The sequence below is a fragment of the Ictalurus furcatus genome, chromosome 2 (assembly GCF_023375685.1).
Source record: "Ictalurus furcatus strain D&B chromosome 2, Billie_1.0, whole genome shotgun sequence".
NCBI lineage: Eukaryota > Metazoa > Chordata > Actinopteri > Siluriformes > Ictaluridae > Ictalurus > Ictalurus furcatus.
The window spans coordinates 11048230-11064896 of record NC_071256.1 but is presented as its reverse complement, the minus strand read 5'-3'; the positions used below and the strand labels follow the sequence as shown (position 1 = coordinate 11064896).

The following is a 16667-nucleotide window of genomic DNA, read 5'->3' as shown; positions in this document are numbered from 1 at the left end:
TCCGAAATAACTCCAGTCTCCCAGGAGCTAGTAGTCTTTCGCTCGCAGACAGGAGACAAAAATCATGACTCTCCAGAGTCCAGACAAATGTGATGATGTTGGGTTCCCATTTTCAAATGTTAAAAAAAAAAAAATCTATGAAATATGAACAAGTCAAAGCTTACCCAAGTCTGGCTTTAGCTCAGTAGGCAAGCTTAATTTCCGTGACATCCTTGCTGGAAGAAAGAAAACACTTCTCTTTACATACTTTCAAGGATGGACGAGGATATAGTAGTCATGCACAGCTGGAAATATTCGTAGAAATCCAAAGTGGGGGGGGGGGGAGACACAAACAGTGCAGATGTAACACTGTAACAAAACAAATGCGTAATTAAATGCTGCATGCTGGACAGACATAACCAGGTAGTGGATGTTTGGGTCTCATAATGCCCTGGAAGAATGAGACTGCCAGCAACCCATGCCATGAGCATGCACCAAACAGGAGAACAAAACCAGGGAGTGATGGTGGTCGAGGGTAATCAGACTGCGTACTATTGAATCCTGAATGAATGGAAAGGATATAGAATTACAATAAAAATGAAATAAATAACTACTTGAGACACAGAAGAGAATGTGAGTCTAACAGGAACACTTTACGCCGTTTTGCTAATCAGAATAAACTTCCCACGATCCCATTACTGTCTACGCTCAGAAACAAAACTAACATTTATTAGACAAAAATTCACAGATAACCACCATATTTACAGACAGACGGTCATGTGACCCATCCAGGGAGGTGTCTATGCGACAAGTGAAGTCGGATGCACCACGCTACACACGTGCTACAAACATGTAGCATGCAGTCCACATAATCTGTTTAGATCAATCCAACAGATTTATTTTCTTCTATTTTGTTCTTTTTTTTTTTTTTAAGACAGAGACAGTGGTTGCACACAAAGGGTGGGGTTTGTTCTTCTCTCTGTCCATCTTACCTCCTCTACCGCCGCCATTGTAGAATTGCTGGTGGTTAGATGCCAACACTTTTTTTTTTTGGGAAGGAAGTAAAGCATTTTGAGGTTAGAAATTCTCTCTGTCTATTTCTGAGAAGACGGTGATGCAGATGAAGCCTAATAATTGTTTAGCTCATTTTTTTTTTTTGTCTGTAGTAAAGTGTAACAGTGGTGATTTCGTATTCCAAACGAAGCATTTGTGAGGAAAATAGCTGCAGGAGTTTTGCTCTGACCAAAGCTCACTTTCAAAAGTTCATTACAATTCTATACTGACATTTTGGTAATAATCTTAGGTGTCTATATATATATATAATGTAAAGCTTCTAAATTGCTTATGTTTAAGTAACAGAAAGGTCACCCTAGGTGGGGTTTGAACTTTGGTCTCCACTTTACCGAGGCAAGACCGTGACCCAGTGAGCCACCCACAGACACAATAGACCCAGGAACAGGTGGGATGAGTATCACTGATCATAATTTATTGATTAAATAACCAATTGTTCTTCGAGGCAATGGTCTCTGGCTCCCTCTAGTGATGGAACACGGCCAAGCTGGCCGTCCTCTTACAAGTCTCTCTCTCGCTCTCTCTCTCTCTCGCTGTCATTCCATCATTCCATACAACAGCCATGAAAGATGAAAAAAAAAAATGATTAGCAAGCCATACTTGTGCTATTATGCTCCTTTTTTTAAACACATGGTGTATTTCTCATTCAAGTGTTCTGCAACGACGCTAAGAACTGCTTTTCACTTTCACGAAAATGGAGTGTAACTTGCCAGAGATCCTCCCCCCGACCTTTTTTTTTAAATCTACTGAAACATGTTGCTGTCTACACCTATTCAGAGTGAGGACGGTGTTAAAATAAAGTGTGTCTTGTAAGGTTATGTCATATTTCTCTAGTTGAGCATCATGTGGAACTGATGGATGTGTAGGTGTAATAGGTAAAGTGTGCTCATAGCACAGCTGATTTGCATTTAGTGATGCCCACAAAACATAAAAGGAAACCCTCAAAAAGAGCTAGAAAAGGCGAAATAAGGGGAAAACGAAAAGAACGAGTTAGGACTCACGTCTACGTCGATGAATATACACTATATGACACGGCCAGATATTTGTGGGCACCAATGTCTCAACCTCAACCTCACTAATGCTCTCGTAACTGAAAGAACACAAATCCCCAAAGCCACGCCCCAAAATAACGCACTCCACTCTTCTGGGAAGGCTTTCCTCTAGATTTTGAAGCGTGGCTGTTGGGATTTGTGTTCATTCAGCTACAAGAGCATTAGTGACATTGAGGTCAGATATTGGTGAGGGTGTTGAGTGAGGAGGCCTGGGGTAGCAACAACTCGGGGAAGAATCACATGAGTCAGGTGTCCACAAATATCTGGCCATATCATATAGTGTATATTTATCGACGTAGTTGTGATCCATATCTCGTTCTTTTCGTTTTCCACTTATTTCGCCTTTTCTAGGTCTTTATGAGGTTTTCCTTTTACGTAAATAAACGTATAACAGCAAAGTGGGAATAACTCTGGAATGGGATATTCAATAAGGGCATGAAAACTTTTAGTGTTCGGTGTAACAGCACCTGGTTTGAAGAAAAGGTGAATTAGGCATGAAAAGAAAACGGTTTGATATTAAAACGCAGGAAAACAAGATGTCTACACTCCCAGCTGATCATGAACACTGTGGCCAAAGGTTTGCATAATAAAAGTTTGTATACACCTAGGCTAAACAGACGGTCACTTATCTCTCTTTGAAATGTGCCAGTTGCAAGAAATCCACGCACTGAAAAAAATCAAAAACCTTGTACTTGAAAAGAAACGAAAAGAAGATGCCGTGGTAAACGGATCAAGTTATAAGTCAGCTTTCATCGTCCAAATAAAATAATACCAGTCTCTAAATATGCGTTCCCTCCATTCCCAGCCTAACGCCAGCTAACTCATTGCAGTGTGCCAGTTTATATATATATATATATATATATATATCTCTACACATACACACACACACACAGTATACTGTATGTATATATATATATATATATATATATATATATATATATATATATATATATATATAAAAATCTACACAAACTTAGGAGCTCTCGTTTTATTTATAAATAAACTCGTGCGCATCCAGCTTGATAAATAAATTAGGTCTAATTTTATTATTATTATTATTATTATTTATCATTATTATTATTATCATCATCATCACTAGTCCATGTTGTCCATGTTCACATACAACCAATCATAAGATCTCACACTGTCCATGTTAAGCATGTTGCAAACTTTCTTGCATGTACTGCAAATCTTTTCTCAGCCTCTTACCAGTTAATTCAGTACAATGGAACACAAAAAAAAAAAAGGGAAAAAAATATTTCAAAAAGAATAAATCGAAAAGATAATTCAGTCATGGGTTGTGTGAATGGGTAATGTAATAGATCAAGGCCTGCTGACTGACCCATGGCATGCACTGAAGGTCATATTACCTGAGGTGGGGGATTTGCAGCGGTCCTCGGACGTAGCTGAGCCTTCATTGATGTCACACAGCCCTACAAGCAGAAATAGCCATTTCATTCGTATCTCCAAATAACTTAGAACAGACTTGCTAAAATATACTTCATCAATTCAGATTTCATACGCTCTGTTCCTATCTAAATCATAACCTACACTTTTCACTAAGGTTAACTCAGTACAGAGTCATGAACATCTTTAAGATATGAAACAAGGTGTAGTATGAGGGCAATTCCAGCGCTATAAAAGTCTCACAGCAGAAAGAAGCTTAGGATCAAATGAGTCCATCCATCCTTTTTCTATACCGCTTATCCTAATGGGTTGCGAGGAACCTGGAGCATCGGGCACAAGGCGAGGTACACCCTGGATGGGGTGCCAATCCATCGCAGGGCACAATCACACCCACATTCATACACTACGGACACTTTGGACATGCCAATCAGCCTACCATGCATGTCTTTGGACTGGGGGAGGAACCCGGAGTACCCGGAGGAAACCCCCGCAGCACGGGGAGAACAAGCAAACTCCGCACACACAGAGCTTGCGGCAGGAATCGTACCTCCAACCCTGGAGGTGTGAAGCGAACGTACTAACCACTAAGCCACCGTGCGCCCGGATCAATGAGTCAAAATGATACGTTGTCATTAAATCTCTTGAGAATGAGTTAGGAAAAATATTATTAACAAATGTATTGATTTACATAAGCTCTAACACATAGCAATTTCTCAGCGTTAAAGATGTGATGCCAAACAGGGAAACACTTTCGACAATCTCAACGAGCATGGATTTAAAAATATTCCTCAGACGTTTTTTGCATTACAGATGGAATTTTCTCTGCAATTTCGACCAGAGAAATGAAATACAGTGAAATATAAGTGATAGACATTTCAAAAGTAGTTTTGTCCCTGTGCTCACAACCTCTTTAGTCTTCTGTGCTACAGCTGAATTGCCCGTGAGCGCTACTGGCTGGTGCTCAGGCAGATGAAAAGACAGAAGCCGAGCCCACTGTTGAACACCACTTATTAACCGTGACGCATACTAACATGCTCGAGCTTAATAATCCGACTGCCAGTCTGTCGCTGAGGCAGCGTAGACAGGGTTTCATTACTGGGCAGCATGCACTTATTAGGGTGGTGGAGCTGCAGTTCTGTCTTCCACCACTAGAGGTCACACCTATGCACTACTACTGCATCTTTTTCCATTTAGTATGCTGCAGGACTTCACTACATAATCCCATTGACCAAAGCTACAGTTTAAGCACTTTTAATTCATCGTGTCATTTTCACATTACCGACTACAGTAATTGAGTCAAGCACATACAGTTTTTTGGGGGAAAAATCAAATCTTCATTTTGTATACAGTACGTGTACCTCTTCCTGGGTAATCTGTATCTCAGTGAGCGGAGTAATGATTTGCTGTTGGTGTCTCACCTCCAGAGAGCTGCCTGCTCTTGCGAGGTGATCGGAGCTGTCTTTGATAGGGGTCGCTGGATCCGTACAGCTCTACGGTGCTCAAATTCAACAGAACAGTCTTCTGGAGGTAATCTACCACAACCAGGCCATTAGTATTGCCGAAGACCACGCTACAGGGAGGGGGAAACAAAACATGAGCATACACAAAAGCTGTGTATTCAGTTAGTCAATAATCAAAGGGTTCAAAAGAACCCGACAAAAGAATTAGGATGGCGATACACTATTTGAATTCTATTTGAAAATGAATTAATATTTATTTTCCTGTTTTTAGAAGATGCGGAATTGAGACCGGACAGCTGAACGTCGTAAAAAGGAAAACGTGAGAATGCCTTCTTTAAAGTGTACCTATTGTGGTTTTGAAACATGCCTAATTTTGTTTTAAAGCTCTCATACAATAGATTTACATGCATCCAAGGTCAAAAAACACTTTAATGTGCTCATCATTTAAACTGCAGCATTACCTCTGCCCCCCCCCAAACGATTCGTTCAATGATCCGTTCTAAACAATTCATTCTAAACTCAGACCAGAGGCGGGGCTTTTTGTTACCAACCTACGTAGGTTAGTACAGGAAGTAAAGTCTGGAATCACTAACGACTCGTTTCAGCTGTTCAGAATCACTTCCTTCTTTTGGGAGTCAATAACTCTGTTTGTCGTGCGCTTTGATTTTTGAAACTTTGCAGACTTTTTACATTCACAAACAGCTGTATAATGAAAGGTAATATTTGAAAAACCATAATAGGTGCATTTTAAGATAAATCTCTCTATAATATAAGAACACACAGTGCAAGTTTGAAAATAAGAACTAATGACATTAATAACAGCCATTATTTTATCATTCAATATATACGATCAGCAGTTTAACGTCTAACCTGGTTGAGAACAAACAGGAATTTCTATCAAATAGCCTAATAGCTGATCGACATGCTGAACAGGTTAAGAAAATGTATGAACTGTCTGTCTATAAGCCACTGTGTTGAAAAGACTTAGCACGAGTACGAAAAAAACAAAACAAAACAAAACAAAACAAAAACCCTCACAGGCCATATGAGGAGTTGATGGCCAGGCTGCTAATCTGCTGTGGCGGCTCTCCACTGACCCAGACTAACTGAACGACCAACTCCACCTGATATCCGGGAGACTGTTTCAGAGGACTGCTGCGCACCCTGATACAGAGAGAGAGAGAGAGAGAGAGAGAGACAGAGAGATACACGCTTTAGTCACACTGATCAATTAGTGAAATACGGAGTTGACGTAGCTGGAAAAGCAGAAAGAGTGAGGGAAAGAGAGACGTTACTTGAGACAGGGCACATTATCTCTAATGCCATCAGACGAGTTGCTGCTGCTGGAGGGATGTGTGTGCGGGGCGGTGCTCTGCGGACTTGGTGAGGTGTTTGGAGTGGGAGGAGCTGGTGTCTGGTCCCCTTCCGGTGACTCAAGATCATTCATCTCGTACTGCAATCGGACCTCCAGTAACTGTGCAAACACACCCAAACACACCCTTCTGCCTTTAATACATGTCCAAAATCACCTATATTTCACAGCACAGGTATAGGGGCTTCAACTGGAAAGCAAAAAAAAATAGTTTGTCATAATAGTCATGAACAAATGCATTTGATGCTAATTATCTGGCTGTAATTAATCCTCTAAATCTTTCCACGTCGTGTAATATCGGGTGGAACATCCTGCAGTGTAAACCCGGCTTCGGTCGATGACGGTGCGCTCTTGAACCCGTACGAACTTTTGTCTTCGTAATAATTGCACTGTCAGTAAAAGGCAGCCGCAGATTTTCGACACAAATCATCTTAAGCACTGATGTGGCACAAAGAGCTACGACACAGCGAGGCTAAATCCCCTAAAGGGGCACTCAGTCACTATTCAGCCGGGAGCCATTTTGTAATTTGCTCAAGTAATTTGTTTTAGTTGCAAAATCTTACACAAATCAATCAATTGAATTCAATGCTACACAGAACGATTTTAATCATTTAAAGCGGTTCACAGGAGTGCCACTCTTCATAATTTAGGGGGACAGCACTGAAAAGTGTGCATTGTGTGTATGTGTGTGAGAGAGAGAGTGTAAAGCCAGGGGACTCAAGGTGCTAATGGGCTCAATTTGCTCCAATTAAACCATGCTGATAATATTCAACAGCTGATGGCACTCATCCTAATCACCCGTACTGCGTCTGTACTTAACGCACTCCTCAGCGAAACCCGATCATGAGAGATTATGCTTTATTATGTATTTAGTTTATTATTACAAAAACGTGTATGTAAATACGCTGAATTTTGCAAAATGTCATTTTAGACATTAAAATAGACATCTCTTGTAGACGTGCAATGTTTTAATAGGAATGGAGGAGAATTATTATTATTATTATTATCCTCAATATGAGTCATGAGTTTTGTCATAAGGCAAAAACGAGAGAGAGAGAGAGCGGGGGGAGAGAGAGAGGGAGATAGACAGAGAGAGAGAGAGAGACAGAGAGGGGGGAGAGAGAGAGGGAGAGAGAGGGAGAGAGCGGGGGGAGAGGGAGAGAGACAGAGAGAGAGACAGAGAGGGGGGAGAGAGAGATAGAGAGGGGGTAGAGAGAGGGAGAGAGACAGAGGGGGGGAGGGAGAGAGAGAGAGCGACAGAGAAGCGGGAGAGAGAGAGAGAAAGGGGGGGGCAGAGAGGGTGAGAGAGAGAAAGAGGGACAGAGAGAGAGAGAGAGAGAGAGAGAGAGAGAGAGCGAGAGAGAGAGAGAGAGGAAGAGAAATTTGTTCCACTTCAGAAAGCATACACTACAACCTTCAATAAACGATGATGACCTTGCTCATAAAAACTAATATAATATACAGACTTGTTCATTCAAACTGGCCCACACACACACACACCCCCACACACACAGTACGCATACATATACATAATATACAGCAGGTTTTCACATAAGTAATAATCAAATGCATATACACAGACAGACATATAAACACACACACACACACACACACACACACACACACAGTTTTACCTGTATGACCTCAGTGGTGACCTCCTGTTTGCTGAATCTGTAGATGATGACGTGAGCGGACACTCCAGCGACGCACAGCATGCGGCTGTCAGGACACCACGCCATGAGCTGAATGGCGAACGGATCCTCGTCCACGATCTCCGTATGCGCCTTCTCCTCCTTGCCGCGCGCTTTCTCGAACACCTTGGCCGTCTTCAGCTTGTACAACACCTGGAGCATTACTGATGATCATGGGAAAATAAAGTCCAATAAACAAACCCAATAAATAAACCTAAAGCTACAGTAGGAATATTTCCGTCTCGCTCGGCACTTAATAGACAATTTGCAGCTGTTCAGGCAAAGCGAATTAACAGCCGCAGATTAATCCAGGCAATTTTTCCTGAACGGGATTACCGCTTCTTGTCTAATTAGTCTTCGTCATATTTCCATGCCCATTTGCACAAATCTGTTTTAAATAAATCCTCTTTATAATGTAAAAAAAAAAAAAAAAAAGAAGAAAAAAGGAAAGGTGCAGGAAAGGCGCCGTGCCTGTTAGAAGGCGGCTCTTTCGGTAATACCATTTCAGTAACGTTATTAATAACGCTCCATGCTACGCAAAATCATTATAATCTATATAGGGAACGGTTGATCACAATTATGGCTAAAATGAAGCTAAGTGACACTTATGGCTTCTTCTTATTTGCCTCTGAAAAGAGCAAGGTCGGACAGGGACATTCTGGGAAATGGAGTTAAATGGATAAAGGGCATGCACTGTATGGCACTGCAAGGACAAGAGATCTATAATCATAGATAAGCACACTGGCCTATAGCAAAGGCAGGCTTCCTGGTTAAAACACCGACATACTGCAGCTACTGCTCGATTTATTGCCCCAGGGACTCGTTTTAGTGCTTTTTTTTTTTTTTTTGAGTTCAAGAAGATTTCTCCTGAAACTGTGGTGGTTCTTTTTCCTTCCTGTTTGAAGGCAAAGAAGGGCTTTTGAAGACCACAAACTATGATTAATAATAATAATAATAATAATATAAACTGACTATTTATGCGGAACCTTATATAAATTAGGCAAAAGAATTCGACAAAGCGTGACACACGGAGGTGGTGTACTGACTTGCAGAGGCATCCCAAAACTTCACCGAACCATCAGCATGCCTACGACAAACAAAGACAAGACAATCTGTGATTAAACCGTTTCACACACACACACACACACACAGCTTAAATATTGCTGCGTAAAAACTATCATTACGATCCTTCAGAATGTAGAAACCGTATGTTTATAAAAGACACCCTTTCAGAAAAAAAAAAAACGTCATGTGCTTTGCTCAGTCATGTGTTAAACAATCTACAGAACATGCACCCCCCTTTTTTTTTTCTTCTTCAGGGAATGTGAAGTTCCCTCTCTGGATACTATAATGTAATATAGTAATGATGTTATAGTTCACACGGAAGTCTGACCGTGACCTAGATGTGCACGGGGGTGGGGGGGGGGGGGGGGACAAAACAATTAAACACACACTTACCCAGTTATTATTATTTCTGGATAGCTCTGAGTGCCCTGGCCCCAGTTTCCACCACTTATAGGCCATTCCTGTGATAAACAGAAACCAGAATGCAGGCTTAAGTCATTTATATCACAGCTAAGTGCAATTATATTGTAGTACTCTTGTGTAAGAGAAGGTCATAAATACACGTGCTAGGCACTAAAGCCGGTCGGGGCCGACGAATGGCTCGGAAAAACCGAACGGGGAAATGGAGAGCTGTCGCGCTGTGCCGAGCCACGATGTAGTCTCTCGGAGGGGTGCACGGGTCAATCGCTGTGACGCAGAGCGCAGCATAAAGACTGAACTTTGCAGTTGGTCGAACGGTCTCACCTCTTTTCACACGCACAAATACTTCTTAATGTGAGCTTGAGATGCAGCATTTTGGGACAATGGGCCTGCACAGCAGGGTCACAGACATACACGCACAAGGCCATATATAGCCTACATGCTCACACACACACTTGGAACAACCATTCAGACCAGATATTCTATTAATGCTTGGTGAAGGGGTTGATTTTGGTGGTTTAACACTAATTCTGAGAAGATCAGCTTGTAAACAGTACACCTCCTACATCTATCATCGAAGACCACGAGGACTAGAGGTGGTCTGGCCTTTTTGGATTGGAGTATACTTTCTTTATATATATATATATATATATATATATATATATATATATATATATATATATATATATATATATATATATATATATATACACACACACACACATACATACATACACAGTATATATATATATCGTCTTATAGCTTTTCGTTCATTCTTCAACACAGGTCACCAAGAACTAAGCAGATTTAATAAATAAATAAATACCAGTGTGGTATTGTGATGACTCCTGTAGCTACTTCCTTATCAGCTTCAATCTTTTTGTTCGCCTCGATACATATTGTGGAAATTCCCAGTAGAACAGGATCCCTCAGATGAGTCACAAAGATTACACATACTCCTAACGCGCACTGTGTCTGGATGAGACGGCGCTTGTGTGCGTTCCCACCTTTTTGCTGTAGCCCTGTCGTTTTTGGCGAGAGCCGACCGAATAAAGTGCAGGAACGAGGTCTACGGGACAGTCGGCGACGTATTCGCAGCACGTCACCGGAGACTCGTGAATCGTCAAGGGGTAGGGGTTCTCAAAGATAGGGTAACTGTGAAAACATGGTCACGCATGCATTAATGTCCTTTTCTACTCCACTGGAGTTTAGAATACTTTAACCATTGGCATGCAGCAGACGTGAATATTGCAGAGATGAATTTGTGGTTCGGTGTGATTACAGCGACTAAAATACGGTAACACTTGACAATAACGGTACATAAATAATCAATCATGCACTAATACCTGAATTAATACTTACTTAAATATGAACTAATGATGAGGTAAGGTATGTACTAATCAGGAACTAATGAAGCGCTAACCTTCACTACGACATGGGTCTTATGTATTCATGCGTGAATAACGACCACTTTATGTACATTTTGGTACACGTTTGTTAGTTAATGTATTCATTAACACGCAGGGGTAAATTAAATCAAATAAACCAACGATGCTTGTGTATGCAGCCGCATACGCGTGGGAAATTAGATAAACAATTTGAAATTTGCACGTTTAATTCATATTCTTTTGATGTGGTTTATCCCGACATGTTAATTAATGCATTAACTATCAAACATGTACTAACATGTACTTAATGCGGTCACTATTCACGCGCGAACTCAGAAGTCGTAGTGAAGGTTAGTTCCTGATTAGTACACACTTTAACTCATCATGTTTAAGTAAGGATTAATTCAGGTATTCGTGCATGATTATCCGTGTACTGTTATTGTAAAGTGTTACCTAAAGTATACTAAGATATTTGTCAAAACAAGCACATACCCATTTTGTGCGAGGTCAATAACGACTAAATCCTTTTCTAGAAGGACCACTACAGCATAAGGTTCCTGAAAATCTGTATGGGGCAGACAGGGAGACAGAAAAAACACTCATTAAAAGGTCTTAACATATACATATATACACACACACATTATATATATATATATATATCTATAAACTGGTTGCTGAGGTAAGCCTTCCTTCCTAAACTTCAGCAGGAATGCAATCTGAAGTCACCGAAAAATTCTCCTTCTGAGAATTTCCTGAATGACACCATAAACCAAGTGAATAAATAAATAAAGAAATAAACAAAAAGCAGGCAGTGTGAGCAATGCACTGCATCCAGCAGCAGCAATAACGCTTTCACGTCTCCTCCCTGCTGAGCTAAAAGTACACTCAGCTCACAGTGGTCTCAATGAAATACTGAAAAAAAGCTGACAGAAAGGAATTGGCTGCATAAGACACACAAACACTGATGGTTCAAGACTTTCAGAACTTATAAACGTATAAAAAAAAAGTATAAACGTCAGCTCTGTGCTTTAGTCAGTGTTCACTGTGCATGGTAAAACAGAAGAGGGATCGAGTGCAACTGTAACGGTTCCTCGTTAATCCAGCAAAGAAAGACAGAAAGAAAGACAGACAGAGAGACAGAAAGACAGAAAGAAATAGAGACAGAAAGAGAGACAGAAAGAAATACAGACAGAAAGAAAGACAGACAGACAGACAGACAGACAGAAAGACAGACAGAAAGAAAGACAAACAGAGAGAAAGACAGACAGACAGACAGACAGAAAGAAAGACAGACAGACAGTAAGAAAGAAAGACAGACAGACAGACAGTAAGAAAGACAGACAGACAGTAAGAAAGAAAGACAGGCAGACAGTCAGACAGAAAGAAAGACAAACAGACAGAAAGACAGACAGACAGACAGACAGAAAGACAAATGATAGATAGAAAGAAAGACAGACAGACAGACAGTAAGAAAGAAAGACAGACAGACAGTCAGACAGAAAGAAAGACAGACAGACAGAAAGACAGACAGAAAGAAAGAAAGAAAAAGAAAGACATTAAGAAAGACAAAAGATAGATAGAAAGAAAGAAAGACAGACAGAAAGAGAGAAAGAAAGAAAGAACACAAAGTCATTATTGTTCATGAAATGCTGCCAAAAGGATTGACTCCTTAACCAGAGAGAGCATTAACACAATCAAACGCCCAGATAAAGCAAATGATTTTTAGAAAGGAATGAAACTAATTACAACAAAACAGCAGTGGTAGACTAACGAAGGAGAGCGTCCGAGATCAGCTGAGAAGGTTTTACCGTTAGGATATGGCGTTTCACAGAGTGTGAGGAAGTCTACGATCGGATAGTCCATCTCCAGCACCGCTGTGCTCTTCCCATGCATAACAGTCAAACATGGCCGCCGACCAACCGTGTCGTACGATAGACCGCCGGACAGGATCATAAATGGATCGCTATGCATACACACACAAATGGTTACGCACAGTATGACAGTATGACTCTGTGTGTGTGTGTGTGTGTGTGTGTGTGTGTGTGTGTGTGTGTGTGTATATATATATATGCGTTGTGCACTTTACCCTGCCCTTGTTGTCTTGTACTCTACTTTGAGAATTGGTTTACATGGCTCTGGCTTCTTTCCATCCTTGGGCTGTTTTCCTAAAACACAAACAGAGTAGATGAACTGAACAGGGCTGCTCAGAAATACCTAAGATATACACAATAGCAGCAAGCAACGGGGCTTAAAAGGTGTTCATTCCTGACCATCAGGTAAAACAGCCATTACAACATGAAGGGTTTGAAAAACGATTTAAAAAAAAAAAAAAATCAAGGCCACATTTACTCAAAAAACATTCTGCACTTCATTCTGGACAACATTTAAGGATGAATTAACTAAAAAATTGTTGTACTTTTGACCTCTCTCTCTCTCTCTCTCTCTCTCTCTCTCTCTCTCTCTCTCTGTTTCCCCCCCTCTCTCCGTTTCCCTCTCTCTCTCTCTCTGTTCCCCCCCCCCCTTCTCTCTCTCTCTGTTTCCCTCTCTCTGTGTGACAGCAGTAATGAGGGTCTCTAAAGGTGCATCTTCAATAGCACAAAGCAAATGGTGGACTAAAGGGTCCATTAGCTTCACTTTCCATCCTGAAGGTTAAGAAAGATGAGTGTACAAAATGACAATACAAGATAAAAGCTGATTGTAAACTGCTCTGTGTGAGCCAAAAAAAAAAGCCATTTCATAGAGCTACACAGTGTAACCTTTTTGAAGAAAAAAAACCCAACCCCTGAGATTATCATAAGCGTGTGTGTGTTTAAGTGTTTAAGAGAGAGAGAGATTAAGTTCGAAGACTTGTGTGATAATTCATAAACCTAATTTCCTCATTTAAAAAAGCCATTAGTCTGGAGTGTGTAATTGGCAATAAAATTCACATCTTCATGGCTGCTGTAAAATGGCTATAAAATATGGGGATATCATGTACCACAGGATCTTTGCAGGGGATTAGTAATTCTGTCGCTCACCGTGTGGGGTGATTGTCTGTGCAGGCTTGGCTGGGGACTTTATATTCCATATGGTCAGAGTGCCGTCTGAGTGACTACAGATGAACTGCTTCCCCTCATGGTGCCAGGCCACAGAATGGATCGCCTGAAATAAACAGATACGTACAGGGAGAAAGAGTGAGAGAGAGAGAGAAGAGGGTGAGAGAAAATGGTGAAAGGTCCATTACTACCACATGATAGACCTCTGATCAATGGCATATCTATGTTGCTTACACCAAACCTGAGAGCAGATGTTCCCAGCACCGTCAGTATTTGGACATTAATTATTACATAGGTTCTCAACCTTGGGGTCACGACCCCATGCGGTGTAGTCTGAGATGAGGAAGTGTTTACAGGGGATTTTTTTTTTTAACAGCCGTTATTTATAATGCAGTTCTCGAACCGTATAACCTTGATTTGTGGAGCGTGTGTGGAATAAATGACTAAAACGGTCAGATGTCAGCACCCCCCCAAAACAGGCAGAAATTCCATTTCTTGGCCTCTAGTAAAAAAAGTAAATAAGAAGAGAGCCCATCATTCTGTAGATTACTGAGTACTGTTTTTTTTTTTTTTTGTTTTTTAAATATATGTATAGTAGGCCTATTATTTATACTAACTGAATTATTAGGGGGGATCTTTCACAATGTGGGTGGAGGAAAAAAGCACTATGATGTCTCAACAGTTATGGCATTAACTTCTAATGCACATCTGTACATACAAAATATTACATGAAATGTAATTTTTCAACCTTTAAAGCCAAATAAATGACTGAAATTCCAGGAAACCAAAATTTGCCCAAGATTTGTCGAATTTGCTTCTGAGCCATCTGCGCTCGTAGGCTTATAAGCAGCCCCCTTTTCCTGATGCTGCCACCACCATGCTTCACCGGAGCTGTAGTGTTCTGTTGGCGATAAGCTGTCTTGTTTTTGCACCGGACATCTTTTAGACTTATGCCCCAAACAATTCTAAAAAACACACTTTGTCGCATGATTTTGGGAGATTTAGGTGGTTAGGTTGTACCTCAATACAAGGACAAGCGAAACAGCTGCACGGAGGCGAATGCAGCGGATACGAGAAATGCTACAGCTTCGTCCAAAGCCTCCAAACCTCAAGACTAAATCTTACACACACCATCAAGAGCACAATCGTCACTCAGCATAACATAACCCCTTTTCGTTCTGCCACTTTTAAAAAAATGAATAAATTAAATACACGCATACATACACACACACACACACACACACACACACACACATATATATATATATATATATATATATATATATATATATATATATATATATATATATATATATATATATATATATATATATACATATTCATACTACTGGAATTAACTTAGCTGTTCATATGAAAAAAAAAAAATCCTTTCCACACAGAGAGCTACATTAGGTCAGCAACAGAGAATGAAATGAGTTTTTTTTTTTTCCAGAGGGTTTAGAGGCAGCGCGCTGGAACATGGAGAGATTACAAGCTCACACTTCAAATCGAAAACCTCAATAGCACAGCAACAATCAGACGCTCCCAAAGAGGGGGGGAAAGAGACAGAGAGCGCACGAGAGAGAGAGAGAGAGAGAGAGAGAGAGAGAGAGAGAGAATGAAAGAACAGCAGAGAGTTCAGCAGAAGAGAGAGGTGAAACAGAGTGCTTATTATATCCTAATTAAACAGAGTCTCCTCCTGCGTAGCTTAATCATGCTCAGGCCTTATTTCTGGAGCTGCAAGGAACTACCCAAACTAATCAATGAAACAACTGCAGCATCATTACAGGACCATCAGGGACCAAGGCGTGGTTTATATCTCTGTAAAATCTACTCATAGGAAACAAACAACCATCACAACACGTGCACACACCAAACCAAACACACCTTCATTCAGACTCACACTGTGTGTACTACATTCTGCCAATGGGATTATGAAGACCTAAGCAGTTTGTATAATATTCGGAGAGTGAGCGAACAGAACACACACACACACACACACACACACACACACACACACACACACACACACACAGCGGTGAGTGTTACACCTACGTGACCAAAAAAAAAGCAGCATGGGGGGAGGGGATAGGTGCACAAGTAATTATAAAGGAGACGCTGCAGAACTTCACAGCATTCGTTTAGCATAAATCCCACAGCGCTGATGGAAAAACATCCATGAGTGACTGGAGGATGGGACTGCTTTGCTCTCCTGTTCTCTTTCTCTGCAGTCATGGGACATAGACAGGGGGCTCTGCCTAACGTCTCTGAGTCACACACACACACACACACACACACACACACACTCCAAGGCCCAATTAAAGCTGGGCTGTTGATGTTCAGGGAACTCGATGTCCCACAGGGAGACACGGAGAGAGCCAGAAATAAACAATAGGACTGTAGCAATGTTCTGTACTAATAGTTACATGATCATTGTAATTAATTTCTTATACTGAAACCTTCAGCTGGCCAAAGCTGAGAGATAGATACATGTGAATAAAACATTGCAATTAATAAAATAAACGTAGAGATGTAGAAAGATTAGACAGTGTTTACATGATAGAGCACATAAATATAATAGCCTACAGTTGTTAATAGGATGCTGTAAATCTATGAGTACTATGTGTGAGTCGAGACATCTATAAATAAAACTATAAATGATAACAGTGAACTAAAGTAAGAGCTGCAATACGGCATAGCGGTGCAGTGAGGAGCGTTGCAGTCTCA

At 40.8% G+C, this 16667-nt stretch overlaps 1 protein-coding gene across 3 annotated transcripts in view; it reads right to left on the bottom strand.

Moving 5' to 3' along the window:
• stxbp5a (syntaxin binding protein 5a (tomosyn)) overlaps positions 1-16667 on the bottom strand; it is a 74760-nt gene that overhangs the window by 7896 nt on the left and 50197 nt on the right. Inside the window, exons 8-21 of one of the 3 annotated variants that reach the window (XM_053647513.1) lie at positions 13923-14046; positions 12992-13070; positions 12714-12868; positions 11398-11470; positions 10525-10672; positions 9491-9558; positions 9079-9119; positions 7976-8196; positions 6265-6443; positions 6008-6133; positions 4928-5079; positions 3473-3535; positions 972-1019; positions 166-215 (exon numbers count right to left, since the gene is read on the bottom strand). In XM_053647513.1, the coding sequence (XP_053503488.1) occupies positions 166-215; positions 972-1019; positions 3473-3535; positions 4928-5079; positions 6008-6133; positions 6265-6443; positions 7976-8196; positions 9079-9119; positions 9491-9558; positions 10525-10672; positions 11398-11470; positions 12714-12868; positions 12992-13070; positions 13923-14046 (1527 nt within the window). Of the gene's footprint in view, positions 1-164; positions 247-971; positions 1020-3440; positions 3536-4927; positions 5080-6007; positions 6134-6264; positions 6444-7975; positions 8197-9078; positions 9120-9490; positions 9559-10524; positions 10673-11397; positions 11471-12713; positions 12869-12991; positions 13071-13922; positions 14047-16667 lie in introns of all 3 variants that reach the window. The other 2 variants (XM_053647522.1, XM_053647530.1) reach the window with 2 other exon arrangements.